Source organism: Protopterus annectens, chromosome 5.part0, assembly GCF_019279795.1.
Source record: "Protopterus annectens isolate FY-2018-M chromosome 5.part0, PAN1.0, whole genome shotgun sequence".
NCBI classification, from domain to species: domain Eukaryota; kingdom Metazoa; phylum Chordata; order Ceratodontiformes; family Protopteridae; genus Protopterus; species Protopterus annectens.
The window spans coordinates 44,604,810-44,619,569 of NC_056735.1; the positions used below are offsets into that span (position 1 = coordinate 44,604,810).

General features: G+C 37.2%; 1 protein-coding gene across 2 annotated transcripts in view; it reads left to right on the forward strand.

Moving 5' to 3' along the window:
• The window catches only part of ACP6 (acid phosphatase 6, lysophosphatidic), a 725,976-nt gene that overhangs the window by 355,624 nt on the left and 355,592 nt on the right, over positions 1-14,760 (forward strand). For both annotated transcript variants that reach the window (XM_044072107.1, XM_044072108.1), the window contains exon 5: positions 2,021-2,108. In XM_044072107.1, the coding sequence (XP_043928042.1) occupies positions 2,021-2,108 (88 nt within the window). The remainder of the gene's footprint in view (positions 1-2,020; positions 2,109-14,760) is intronic.

Here is a 14,760-nt window from a genome sequence, read left to right on the forward strand (position 1 = left end):
GTGTGTGACAGTTTCAAAATGAAGTGCTGTAACACCTATATTACGGTGATATTGTACTTGAGGGCCTCACCAGTTTGTTTCATGCAGAAGTGGGCGTGTCACAAATTGAGTGACAGATGTAGTGGACCCGGGCTGTGCAATAGTCTGTAAATTACGAAATTGGCCTGTGACGGTCCTATTCTCAAAACAATCGTTTCACTGTGCGTTGAGTCAAACAGAACTAATTCAGGAAGTTTTATAAAACATCAATACTCGGCGGCTTTTACAAGTATAGCTGTATTACTTGCTATTATAAATAAGCCAGACTTCATGCTACGTACAAAAGTCTTATCTATTACATTTACCTTTATATACATTCCGGTCCGGTCTCAAAAGAAAAAAAAAAGTAGGTATGAATGTGTGTGTGTGTGTGTGTGTGTGTGTGTGTGTGTGTGTGTGTGTGTGTAAGCTGAAATAACCAGTAATAAAAGAAGTGGACATAAGAGCATAGAAAGAAAGTACCACAGTCTTACCTAAAGCTTCCTCCTCGGAGTCACAACGTGGAGCACAGTGTGTTAATAAAATAACTGTATTCAGAATAAGCACAGATGTAATCATTTTTTGGTGATGTTGTACTTGTAAGGACTCCCCTTGTGAAACTATTGTTTTCTTTTTATATTTTGTTGTACATTCGGAGGGAATGCATATTCATGAATGACATATCATGGGGGTGGGTTTTGGGCGGGGCTTGCTACTGCGCATCTGGTGAGGCCCTCAAGTACAATATCGCCTATATTACTCATCAGGAAAATAATTAACAGAGTGGTATAGATCACATCACTTCATATCTGTTGGAAATGACAAATACCATACTTACCTTCATTAGTCTCCGCCAGTATCTCCTTCACCAATGTCTATTAGCACCCCTGAGAGCACTAGGTTATAGTGCAGCAGAGATAAGCACCTCAAATCGAGAAACAATAAAGATTGCAGCAAAACTGAGCATCTTCTTTGATTGTAAAGTGACTGGAAAAGGTGTGGGTGCTTTTTATAACATAAGTGTTCATGCTGCAGTTGTATACAAAAAAGCGACTGTGAATTGCAAAAGGCCAGAAGACAGCCTCATTTACATGAGTAATTCACACCATTTACACACATTTCTCATTTCCATCTCATTATTCCCTCATTTGCTTAAGACTTTCTAAATCTGTTACTAACTGCTGCATGTAAATGCAGTTTGTCACTGAATCAGGCCTTGTTTGCACTTGGGTGCAACTAGTGTGCATATCCACTCCACAGCACTCAAGCAATAACTATGAATACCTCCCTCTGTATCATACTTCAGTACTCCAAACGTTGGCAATGGAAAGGTTTAGCTGTCGTGCAGATTTTCTTACTATCATCAGAAGTGAGAGAGACAGTCGCATTAAATCTGTGTTCGTGGCCATTTTACTCTCTCTTATAGAGCTTTCTGATAGCAACACAAATCAGGTCTTTTTGTCCTTTTGTCTCTCATTGAGGCAGTCTTAACCTGGAGATTAGAGGTAGTGATCTAATGAAAGTTGAGTAACGCAACTCAAGTAGAATATATTTCAGGCAACAAACTCTCAGACCATTATTTTTTATCAGGGTTGTTGAAAGTTAATATCCATGTATGAATTAGTACACAAAAAAATAATTACTGTGATTTTCTGTTTTCCACAAGACTATAATTGTTGAATTTTTTCATTTAGTTTGCAGTATTCTGCCAGTACGTACCTACTATATAAATGTTTTTTTTTTTAATGTTGTTAAGTACTAATAATGCATAGAGTCGTGGACATTGTGTGAGCATGGCTAGGGGCCTTTGTATTGGATCTTCTGTCTTACATTGCTGACTTTTGCGGCAGTTGAATCCCAAAGACACCAACCATTTAGCACTAGGTTAAAGAGAAGATTGCTTTCAGAAGAGTTACTTTTTTGTATAACTTTAATATACTGGTATTTTAATATACTGGTATTTTATCAAGACTACATAGTATCATCTCATTGTTCTCCACAGGTAGAATACGAATTGTTACAGCCGGTGCAGAAAATGAAATTTTCTATCCAAACTACCACATATGCAGACAGTTGAAAGTACTGGGCAGGTAATTGATTTTAACCAATTATACTTGTTCAATGATTCAAATTCAGACATTATAAAAAGCTGTTGTACTTTGTCCTCCATGTGTGTGTGTGTGTGTGTGTGTGTGTGTGTGTGTGTGTGTGTGTGTGTGTGTGTCCACAATGTTTTAGCCAAATGCTGATGGATAGTTTAATAGAAAACATCGTTTTTTTTTACTTATAGCTTAAATTTCAAAGGCAATAACTTAGTATGCTTAGATAGCAGTTACAATATCTGCCATCTCTGGCAAAGAGGGGATAAAGCCCTGAATAGGGTCTAAAAAGTTCATGTTTGATAAGTGTCCCTGTCACTTGACAGACCTGGAAGGAAGGATAAGTGCATCTATCCTGGGGAGAGGTTCAGAGCTAGCTGCTCTGTAGTCCTTTGGAGGAAGGTGCAGGGCATGTAACCTTTGGCAGGTTTTTGGTGTGCCAAATCTCTGATGGTAAGTAGTTTTCACTGAGCAAATGCACGGGAGCTTGCACGTGCATAATGATAAGGCATTGTGGCACTTGCCGTCTTGTGGGCCATTTATCTACCCCCATCAAGGGGGAAAGGTTAGGCTAAATATAGAAAATCCCTCATAGCCAGAATGCAAGTAAAGACACAAGCAACCTTCATCACTACTCAAGTGATGGCCTTACCAGATCATTCTCACCCTAGTGGATCTGGGGATAATACTGTAGCAGAAGGACAAAGTACTAAAAGTGGGAGACAGCAGAGTATTTGTGGAGAATGATTACTCATTGTACATCAGGCAGAAGAAGAGTAAATTTATTCCACTGTTCAGGGAATGTTGAGACGCAGGTGTGAGATTCAGACTGCTGTACCCAGCTGTCTTCAAGGTATTCTTCCCTGGAGAGACAACAAATTATTTTTTGATGACGTACATGCTAAAGAGGAAATGCAAAAGTATATCCAGCAAAAAATGAGCTGTGAAATAGAAGGAGATTCTGCTCTTGTTTCTGGTAATAATTACCACAGAGTGACTGCACCCGTGCAACCTTTTCCAGTGTTTCAAAGGCAAATGGAGAGAAGAAAGGGAACACAATAGTTGACTTGAAAAATTGAGAGTACATTGGAAATGAAGCAGAGACAGGATTTGAGAGATGAAGATGAACTGTAATAAAACCAGTAACTTAATGTGGGATTACAATACTATAATTATATTTGTGAAATATAACAGAACAAGAAAATCTGGAAATATGGGACTTTTTCAGAATTTGTTGGACTTGTGGGGACTCTAAAGCATATGCCCTCCTTCATGGCATTAATGTTTGGAAAATGCTTTGGGGAGGGGGAAGAGAGGGGAGAAAGTTAACTATAAGTAAATATTTTTTTTTCTTAATAGTACTATTTTGTAGTGTATGGCTTTCTTTGCATACCATAAAGCAAAGTTTTCTCTGTTACTTTTAAGTGTAATGGAGACTGTAAACAGGTGCTGCTGTTCTTTTTTTCCCCTTCCTACCTTCTCTGTCTCATCTTGTTCAGTTTTAAAAAATGTACACAGTGCAATATAAAAAAAAACTGGTTAAAAGAGCATTACAAAAAAAAACATTAATGTGCCTTTTCTCATTCTTGCATGGGGAATGACTGGATTAAGGATCTTAGTTTGATTTAAGAACAAGTTTTAAGAGAAAGCAAGTAAATGAAAAAGAATATTGAATATTGTGAGGCTTTTTTCTTGCAAAATGAATGTATGCTTAGTAGCAATTATATGTCTGGTTCCCATGTCTCCATGGAAACAATCTGATAAAGAAAAAAATGACTGTCTGTACCAATCTGATAAAAGAGAAAAATTTGTAGTCTGATGGAGAGTGATTGGCTGGGGGAAAAAAGAAAAGAGAAAAAGCCTAGAAGATAATGTTCTCTATAAACAATCAGAGGTTTTCCCAGCTGGGAGAGCTACATATATAAGACGAAACCAGTAGCACTTAGTAGAGGCACAGGCTGCACTATGCATCATAGCATGGATAACCTTTCTTTTATGTTAATTAAAGTCTGTCAGTGTGGCTGTCAGTCTGGGACATGTGTTCCTATTAGGAGTGTAAAACAATATTTGAAGATGTACATGGTTTTGTGTTAGTATTAACTTAATAGGTTTTAGGGGGTTTGGGGGATGTTTGTTTTTTTGTTTGAGGGCATTCAATAAAACAAAAAAAGTTTTGTAAGATGTGACATTGGCTCAAATGGATGTGACAAACAACTGTATAAAAGTTCAGCCTGCCAAACAGTGTATGCATATAACACAAAAGCTGAAACTAGACATTTAACAAAAAAATGTGTTCTACATAAAAGGTGAGAGTAATAACTTTGCAATACAATGATGTTTTCTGTAATGTCTTTAAATTTCAATGGTCTCACAGATAAATACAAAAAAGAAAGAGTAGTGAACCATATTAAAATGTAGAGTACAAATAGTTATGTTACAGGAGACACAGTTGGAAAGAACTGAACATGTGAATTTGATAAATAAAGGTTTTCAGGATGGTTTTTCAGTGGAATACTTGGGATAAAGGAAAAGAGGAGTACTTATATTAATTGCAAGAGGAGCTGCAATAGTAATAGAAGAGGAAAAAAGACAATAATGGTAGATTTGTAGTACTAAGGGGCTACTGGCAAGGGAGGAGGATTGCATTGGCCTTAATGGCAGTAAAAAATTATGGGAGAAATAATCAGCTTTCAGCAAGGAATATTACTTATAGGTGGGGATTGGAATTTAATTTACAGCAATGAATATGTGTCTAGTAGTCCTGAAGGGAAAGTATAACAAAAGAGGGTAGATTTTTGAAGAAAGTTGTGAAAATATTTGACATGGAAGATGTGAATTCAGTAACAGGAGTAATAGGAGTTTGGAGTGAATTTACATATTATTCCACAGGATATAAAAACTGGCCTAGATTAGACAGAATTTACATTTCACAGGAACATGCTCATTTAATTGAAGGTGTTAATTTGTACCCCGATAACTATTTCAGATCATGCACCAGTAATAACTGAAATAAAAATACAAGGTAATGAAATAAAAATAAGGCGCTGGTGCTTTCCCATCTGTCTGGTGAAAAGAGAGAAATTGAAGGAATGGGAAGTGGAGATTATTCAGAGGCTATTTGAAAGGATAGAAATTTCTTCTGAATGTTTAGCTAGGGAGTGGAATAAAATTAAGATGGAGTTTAAAAATAGGGTGAAAAATAGGGTAGACATAAAAGAAAAGGGCACTGTGGTTAAGAAGTAACAAGAATTGTTTAGAGGGACTGACATATGGTTAGGTATTGCAGAATAGGGGCAATCTCACAGAACAAGAAGAGGATCAGTTGCAGAATGCTATGCAGAAAATAAGGGATTACCTCGATAATATGCACAAGTTTAGAAAGGCCACTGATAAGCAACTGTTTTTTGATAATAGCACTAGATCACAAAAACTTTAGCACAATGACTCAGGCAATAAACAGAAAGAAACAGCTGTTGCCAAGCTTAGGGAGCCTATAACAAGGAAGGCAACAAGATCCTGTAGAGGTATTAGAAATATTTTGGAAATTTTATGAAAATTTGTATAAAGCAGATGATTTATGGAACTCAAGAAAAGATACAAATGGAAATGTTTATGGAAGAATTAAATATGCCAAGGTTAGTGGCAGATGAGGCTGTATTACTAACTGTTATGATAGGAGGAGATGAGATAAAAATTGTGATTTATAACCAATCTACAGGAAAGTCCTTAGGAATAGATGGTATTCCTGTGGAAGTTTGGAAGCTAGGTGGAAAAAAATGATAAAGATCTGGAAGGTTTTGTTTAACAGTATCTTAAGAAGAGGAGACGTACTAGCATCCTGGAAGAAAGCAATGTAGTGTTCATGTCTATAATGGCTAAAAGAATGGCAAAAGTAATGCCAGAACTGATATATATATGGCTCATTGTGGCTTTGTGGAGGGAAACAAACATTTGACAATGTTAACAGAACATTGATGATCCAAAGGGAAGCAGAATATAAGAAAATACCATTGTTGTTGGTGCATCTTGATGCAGAAAAAGCATTTCACAAAGGGGACTTTATGAGCAGGGCAATGGAAGTATTTGCATTTCCTGATAAAATTATAAGGTTGATTAGGAATATATATGAGGGATAGGAGGCAAAAATTAAAATGGGTGGGGTCCTCTCTGATAATTTTGGCTTCTGCAGAGGAACCAGGCAAGGGTGTCCTGTTCCCCCTTGTTAATTGCATTATATTTAGAACCACTGGCAAAGAAAATAAGGGACTCAGAAACTCAAGGCTATAATTGGTATGGTAGTCAAGAAAAGCTGGCTCTGTTTGTAGATGATATTATTTTATACCTGACAAAACCAGAAAAAAGACATTACAGTGTTGTGGAACATTTTTAAAACCGTTTCATATATTTTCAGGATACAGAATTAATGAAGCTAAAACAAAGTCAATAGCAGTAAATTGTGTACCTATACATGAATTGGTTCAGGAATATCCATATTTATGGGGACATGATAAAATGAAGTATTTAGGAGTATGGATTAAAAATTATTCTGGTGTGGCAGCTAAGGATATTTGGGAAGAGACTAAACAAAGGATAGTACAAAAACTGAGAAAATGGAAGCTTTCTTATATGGATATGGATAGTAAGATACAAGCAATTAAAATGTTTTTATTCCCTTTAGTCTTTATACACAGGTCAGGCATACTTTTATCAACAAGAGGAGAAGTTGTGGATAGCAATTAATAAATAGCTGAAGGAATTTATCTGGGAGGGGAAGATGGCAAGAGTCAAGTGGGATAAGGTCTTTCTTCTAGTAAAACAGGGTAGATTGAGATTACCTGAATTGAAGGGGTATTTCAGATATACACAGTTAAGGCTCCTATACATAGCACAAGTAGGTGTGCTACTTGGTTCTCTGAGAGACAAGCTGATGCATGGAACAGACTGCCAAATTACATTAAAACAAGCATTAGTTTAGATATTTTTAATAACAACCTGGACACTTGTTACAAAAATAACTGTTTTGGTATATTGGCAGGCCAAAAGTGCATTATTGCCAGTGCCTGAAATATTTGTATGTATGAATGTTTGTATGTGTATACATATGTAAAAGTAAAAGTGGTGAAAATTAGGGACAACAGAATATTTGTAGAAAATGATTATTTGCTTGTACAGTAGACAAAGGAGAAGTGAATTCATTTCAGCAATCAGGGATACTGTGATGCAGGTGTGAGATTTAAACTGCTGTATCCAGCTGACTTGGGAGTATTTTTCCAGGTGAGTCAAACATCTGTGGAGACAAAATAGGCTGTGGACTTGATTAAAGTTAATTAAGCAGAAAATAAATAAATACTCTGTAAAGGGAGCTTTCTCTTCAGCTTTCTTCCAGCAGGAGAGGTCAAAGAGAGAGAGAGAGAATTGCCTGTGAAACCTTTTCTGTTGTTCTAGAAAACATGATAGAGTTACAAAGAGAAGCCAAGGAACCAACTAGAAAAATAGTAAGAAACCTGATTGAACTGGTTGCCAGTAGTATGAGAACACAAAGAACAAAGGAAGACCAACAACAAAGTGCATTTACTGGATAAGCGGGAATACTGCAGAACATTAATTCCATTGTGTGCAGCTTAGGTATGTTACTTGTTGAAATGTAAGGACTTGAAAAAATGAAGACTAGAAAGTTGTTGCCTGTGTTAAACTAATGTTAGGATTGTGAAGCATAAATCCAATTAGTGCTATTCTTGTTTGGAAGCAACTAATTTAATGGAAAAAGTCTCTGAGAAAACTAAATGGTTATAAGACATGGTGATAAGTGATACAATATTTAGTCATGAAACTGTTTTTTTAGGTGGCACTTTATTGTAAAAACCTAGAGAAAGTAGTGCATAGTACATATTGTGAAGTTACCATAAATGCTGGGGGTGGTTGTAAGGCAAAAAAGAGTTTTATTTTATATGAAGAGTAACTTGGGATTTACACTGTATCCAGAATAAGAAGGATTAAAAAGTAGCAGTGAAAAGTAAAACATATTTGCTTTATGTATCTGGGGGGATACTAAACTAGGAATGGCCATTCTGCAGCTTAAACAAAAATCAGAGATATTAGTAAGTTTCCCCATAAGTATAGAGGTAAATGAGTATACCATTTATATAAATTAACTAAAGAGGACAACTCCCCCCCCCCCCCAAGTTAAATGTCTTAAAATGAGAGAGCGTAAAGAAATGTCTTATTTGGTAGTTTTGCAGTGCTCTTGCAAGATGACCAGATTTTTTTTCCATTAGCAGGTGTGTTGGCTGAATAGAAGTAGATTTCAGTGGGACTGGGTTAGTGAAAATTCACATCTCAGGGACAGCCAAAACAGAATCTCAAAAGAGTGCAGGTGCATTTGAAATGAGGAATAATTTGATCATGAGATGTCTAGACTTTGTGTTCTTAGTGGCATTTTCTGTGGATCTTCTTACAATTCAGAAATTAACCATTAAAGGGCAGTGGTTTGTAATTTACAAAGTATGTAAGGTATAGTAAGAAATTCAAATACAAAGTGGGTAAAAATGAACCGTCTTAAAAGCAAATAAAGTTCCAGGAGCTTCAGTGTTAAAGGCATTAAATAAAGTCATAGAATTAGTATAATTATTAAAGACTATTCATGTACTTCTGCGGTGGTGCAGCGGTAGCGTTGTTGCCTCACAGCAAGAGGTTCTCCCATTCGATTCTGGGCTGGAGTGCGGGGAGTGCCTTCTGTGTGGAGTCTGCATGTCCTCCCCGTGGTTGGGTGGGCGTTCGAAAGACATGCGTAAATGGGCGTGCCTTCGTTGAAGGTTGAACGTCGAGCTGGCACCTCGGCGTTCGTGAAAATCTACTGCCAATCATTAGCGGACCGGAGTTCCGCTGTGGCGACCCCTAACCGGGAAAAGCCAAAAGACAACAACAACATTAAATACTATTCATAGTAAAGAATTTTTAAAGTGCTAGTTTAAACATTAAGGTTTAACTGAATACAAATACGTTGCTTTTTACACTTGGGAAGGAAATAGACATAAGGATAATACAGAAACAAACACTGTTTTTATTGTGACTGCAAACAATAGCATGCTCCTTAGCATAGCTGTCTGTAATTTTTTGTTAAATAGAGTCTGGGTTTGCAGCCATCAGTTTGGAGCAACTGCTTCTTTTCGGAGGGATTGTACTTTCTCAGTGAAAATGTTTATACTTCTGTGTGTTTGTTTTAAAGGACAGAGGGGTTTGTAGGGTGGTGTAGTATCTGGAAAACTGGCATATGTTCAGAAAGAGATAGTAAGTTGCAGTTATTTGGAAGGTTCACCCAATAGTCATTAATGTGTATGCATAAGCTGCCAGGTGGAAGAGTATATGTAAAAAATAATGTTTACTTACTAGCATGGCTACATTGTCATGTTTAATATGGAATGTAATTTGCCTTACAGGTATAGATAAAAAGCAAAAAAGTAATGACTTGCCATTAGAAATGTGGGGTGCAAATACTGAGACTTGTTGAAATAGAAATGAATGTGTGAAGTTAATAAAGAAAGGCTTTCAAGAAGGATATTCAATGGAATATGAGGGAAAATGAAAGGGGAGTAATAATACTGAAAGGCAGAGAAGCTTCTGTGGTGATAGTAGAGGAAACAAAAGACAGCAGTGAGATATTTGAGTAGTAAAGGGCTATAGACAGGGAAGGAGGGTTACATATTTATACTACCTCTAAGACTTCTGTCTTGTTGCTTAGACAAATATTGGGAGAAATAATACGTTTTCAACAGAGTATTTTATTTATAGGTGGAGACTGAAACCTGATTTTGTAACACTAGGATGTATCAGGTGGCAAGAAGGAAGATTATAATCAAAGAGGGTAGAAAGTATTTGGTATGAAGGATGTTTTTTAAGTAACAGACATTCGGAGAAAATTTATATATTACTATCCTAGATGTGGTAATTGGGCTAGGAACTATATACGTTTTCATTTGATTGAATTTTAAGAAACATCTAGTAACTTTATCTAGCAATGCTTCTTTAAGGGCAAGCATATATAAGGTAATACGATTAATGAGAGGCATTGATATTTCCCCTACACATTTATTAAAAACGATTAAGGAATGGGTAATAGACATAATTAGAAGCATGTTAGGGAAAATAAAAATTACTTCAGAAGGGTTGTTTGGGAAAAGATAAAAATGAATTTGAAAAGTATGATAGAATTAGTGGCAACAGAGATCTGTGTAAAAAGCGGTAGGAATTATGTAGAAGAATTAGCAAAGTAAAATAACTGCAGAATAGGAAGACTGATCTTGTAGACCAAGAAAAAGAGCAGCCGTAGAGTGCCCAGGAGAAAGTGAGCGAGTATTTGGCTAGTATACAATGGTTCAGAAAGTCTGTTAAGTGTTTTCTGATAACAGTCAGAATGGAGAAACTTGTTGGGTCACTGACTTAAGCAACAGAAAGTAGAAGCAGCAGTACCAAAACTCAGGGATCCTATGACAAGAACAACTAGAGAACCTTTGGATATACTGAAGATATTTTGGAAATTTGTAAGAAAGTATATAAGGTAAGTGAGCTAATTAAGATATGGTGCAACTGGAATTATGTATGAAGGGTTTAGATCTGCCAGTGCTACAAGAGATTCACCAACTAACAGCCAGCACAGAAAGGGAACAAATAAAAAGGATGATGTATAATCAAACACCAGCAAAATCTCCAAGAACAAGCAGTCCTCCTGTAGAAGTCTGGAAGTTATGAGGGAAGAAATTGGTAAATATCTGTAAAGGATAGAAGTGCCTACATGTTGTAAGAAAGCAGTGGTGGCAGTACTTCAGAAATAGGCAAAGGGCCCTCACAGAGCCAGATCGTGGTCAAATGGAGCCCTAGGAATGGTAATGGACTTGCCCCCCCCCCCCCCCCCAGCCTTACCAAAATGCCATTACTTGGCTGTCACTCTTCAGTTACCACAAAATACTGTTCAAATCTGTTAGTGTGCATGCTGTTACTTTTTTACTAATACATTGATCGCACACATTTTGGATTTTAATTTGAAACTGCTATTTCTAACATTGCAGCAAAAACATTGGTAGCCATTTGCTAAAAAAAACAAAAGAAAACAAAAAAAAAACAGTCCCACACTGAAAATTGACATAGTATGAGTAACAGTAAACAACTCTTCCCTTGAAACTAACAATTCTTGAAAATGCATCTGGCAACTCATTACACTACGAGACATGTGCCTGAACTCACAATCAAACAGCATATCATGAAGAACTACTTAGAGGTATAGGAAGGGTGCAACAATTCAAAAGAAATGTGATACACGGTTTCTAACAGCTTGTGCCAGCCCACTACCTTTTCAGGGGCAGTCTGGGAGCATTGTTTGATGAAGTGACTTGGTCAGAGTCGTGTAGTAGATAAATGAAGGCTGATGGGGTTAAATCCTGCACTACAAAAGCAGCTTTTTGTCATCCAAGCAGATACAAAGACTGGAATTCATGGTTGTCATTATGTAATGACTGCAGTCCACAATGAACAAGGAATAGGAAAATACCTCTCCCCAAAGTAATGAGGGTACACAGGCACAAACTGGAATAAAAAAATACCTCTCCCCAAAGTAATGAGGGGACACAGGCACAAATTGGAATAAAAAAATACCTCTCCCAAAAGTAATGGAGGGACACAGGCACAAACTGGAATGAAAAAATACCTCTCCCCAAAGTAATGAGGGGACAGGCACAACATTTAATTACCCTTTTTTATCTATATGTTAACTATGTAAACTCGTACATTGCGCAAAAGCCAACTATCCAATAATGAAAATAAAAGTCAATAATGGAAAAAAGTTGCAGATACATTACGCAACAGCTTCTGAAAAATTATGGAAAAGCTTTTCCTAACAATTGGAGGAAACCAGGCATTGCATTCCTTTCAAAAGTAATTGTACTATTTTATTTATTTATTTTACATTTGTTGACCGGGATAGTCCGACTGGATGCATGTCCATTTTCGGCGGAGGCACGGGGAGAAAAGCTCCGTGGAATAACAAATCATCATAACGTGTCACATATTACAAATAACAAATATATTATTTATAGAGATTAGATGGGCAGACAATACAAATTACATATCGAATATTTTTAGTGATTAGAAAAGCAAACATTATAACAAATCGTCAGGTAGTGTTATTCAGCGAAAGAATCGGATAAAATTCCATAGTAGGCTACCTAGCAGATTTACACATTCCAGAGACAGGTTAACCAGGCTTGATACAGTGACATAGCCAGTTTGTTCCCAGGTGGTGTTTGAGCCTAGTTTTGAACTGACCATACTATACTATGTATACTATGTATTGGATGTGGACTTTTAATAGCTAAATATGCTAATAATTATATACTATGTACAAAATTACTTCAGGAAAAGAAGTTAATATTCCCTGAGATGGTCTGCAGAGCTGTAGTAGTAATTACCTTACTTTAAATGCCAGAGTAAGTGTAATATTATGACACTTGGCAAAGGACATACAATATAATTACTAAATTTGTAAAATCATAAACAAACACCATAATTAAAGCCCTGTGGACAATGGTAGCATTTAGTGACAGTGGTAAGTAATCTAAACTTTGGCAAGTATATATGTCTACCAAAGTCCGATAAGAATGGTCAGTAGCCTGTCTGTCTTATCAAATCACTCCAGAGAGATTAGTGGACCTCTCTGTGCCTGACGTATATGACCAGGTATTGAATACAACACAGCATTTTGTAGCTTTGGAATAAGCTCTCTGAAATAACTTGAAAATAGAAATGCTACAGGATTTGTCATTATATTCTGCTTGGTCTGTGAGAAAATGTGCGAGCCAACTGTTATTAACTGTTGTGCCTAATAACCACTGTTGGTGCAGACCATCCCAATCTTTAAAATAAAAATCATTAGTGGAAAAAGTGGCAAATACCTCAAGAACACCTTCAAGATTATGGAATAAGCATCCCTAGCTGTTAGAGAAAAAAAATCACCCTTTATCTTCCTACAGAATTAATATTGCTGTTTGTATTATGTGTTCCCAGAATTAAGAAGTTTATGTAGAGCTTGCCTTGTGTTTATAAGTTAGCAACACAGCTTTACAATGGGCAAAAAAGTAGAAGCTCTGAAATGACAGTTAGAAGTTATCTCAAAGGAACAGTTTAAAAAAAAAACACTTTTACTGGCCTCTTTACAATTTAAATTCAGATAGTCTAATACAGAGGTACTTCTACACTGAATAAAATTAAATAAAATAAAAAAGAAGATTCAGTCACATGTTAATAGCACAAGCTTCTAAATATTAAGATACAGTAAAGTTACTTAACTGGACACAGAACCTCCATTTTTTATAACTTGCTTCTGCTGTTGCTGACCACCTTGCAATTTAGAGAAGCATGTCCTACTTGAACACAGATCACTGCAGACAGAACCCCCCCCCCAAAATGGAAAGTAGTGCACTCCATCGAAACTTAAGCTGATAAGCGTGCTATTCACATATTATCACCTTTCCACAGCAAATTAACACATGCAGTGAATCTAGGTTTATTCTTTAGAAGGATATTGAACTACAATGACAAAATCAGTTTGCTTTAGCATATTTGTTAACTTAAGTTTATGATGTTCTTCATGTTTCACTGTTGCAGTCATTACAATTGGGTTACTCTGCTGGCAGGCTACCCTCAGTCGTCCTGAATTCCAAAGTCTAGGTCTGGCGTCGGTTGCTGTCGCCTCCTCCCTGACGTCAGTGCGCCAGGGGTATAAAAGATGCAGCCGACGCCATTTTCTTCAGTCTTTCTTGCCGTGCAGTGCCCGAAGCAAAAGCAGTTCACAAGTACCGGTCGGCCAACTCCTGAGTTTTTCAAATTCGAATTTCAGATCCAAAGTCTTCATTAAAGCTAAGTACCCCGTTGGGGAAACTTTTTTCTTGCTCCAGACCGATGTCAGAATAAGTTAATTGTATTTCTTGTGGGAAGCAAATACCTCATAAGGATTTTCATTCTTACTGTATTCCTTGCCTAGGCCCAGACCATAACGTTGCTAGTTGTCGGTTTTGTGCTAGATTTAAGCAACGCACTATTAAGCGTCGGTACAATTTTGCATTCCATTACTTTGGCAGAAGATTTAATTATATAATGCCGTCGGAACAGCCAACTACCGGAGTTTATAAAAAGTGCAAGAACAAAGAAAAGGACAGACATCCAAGATCCAAAACCGACTACGAGGCTTCTGCTAGGCCTATCGCCGGTTTGCCGGTTCTCAGTGAGGTGCTTTCGCAGCCCCTGATGCCTGCTACCTCAGAGCCACAGGCCACTTCCGACTCCCACGTGGAGCTGACTAGGCCACTGGAAACTCAAGGTATTGGACACTCGGAAACTACTCCCTCAGATGGGTCCGGAGCCGCTGAGCAGGCATCGGCTTCTGAGGGTGTTTTCAGGCCTACACAGCTATATGTGAAACCTACTTCAGCTTCAAAGGCAAAGACTAAAGCAGATCTAAAGACAAAGAAACAAGTACAGCATTCTCCTGGACAGGCCTCCATGCCTAAAAAACAGATGCTTAAAATGGCCGAAGACCTAATTACTTTGATCAGAGGTTCCCATCCCCCTCCTGACAAGAGGCCTAGGCAAGAGTTAG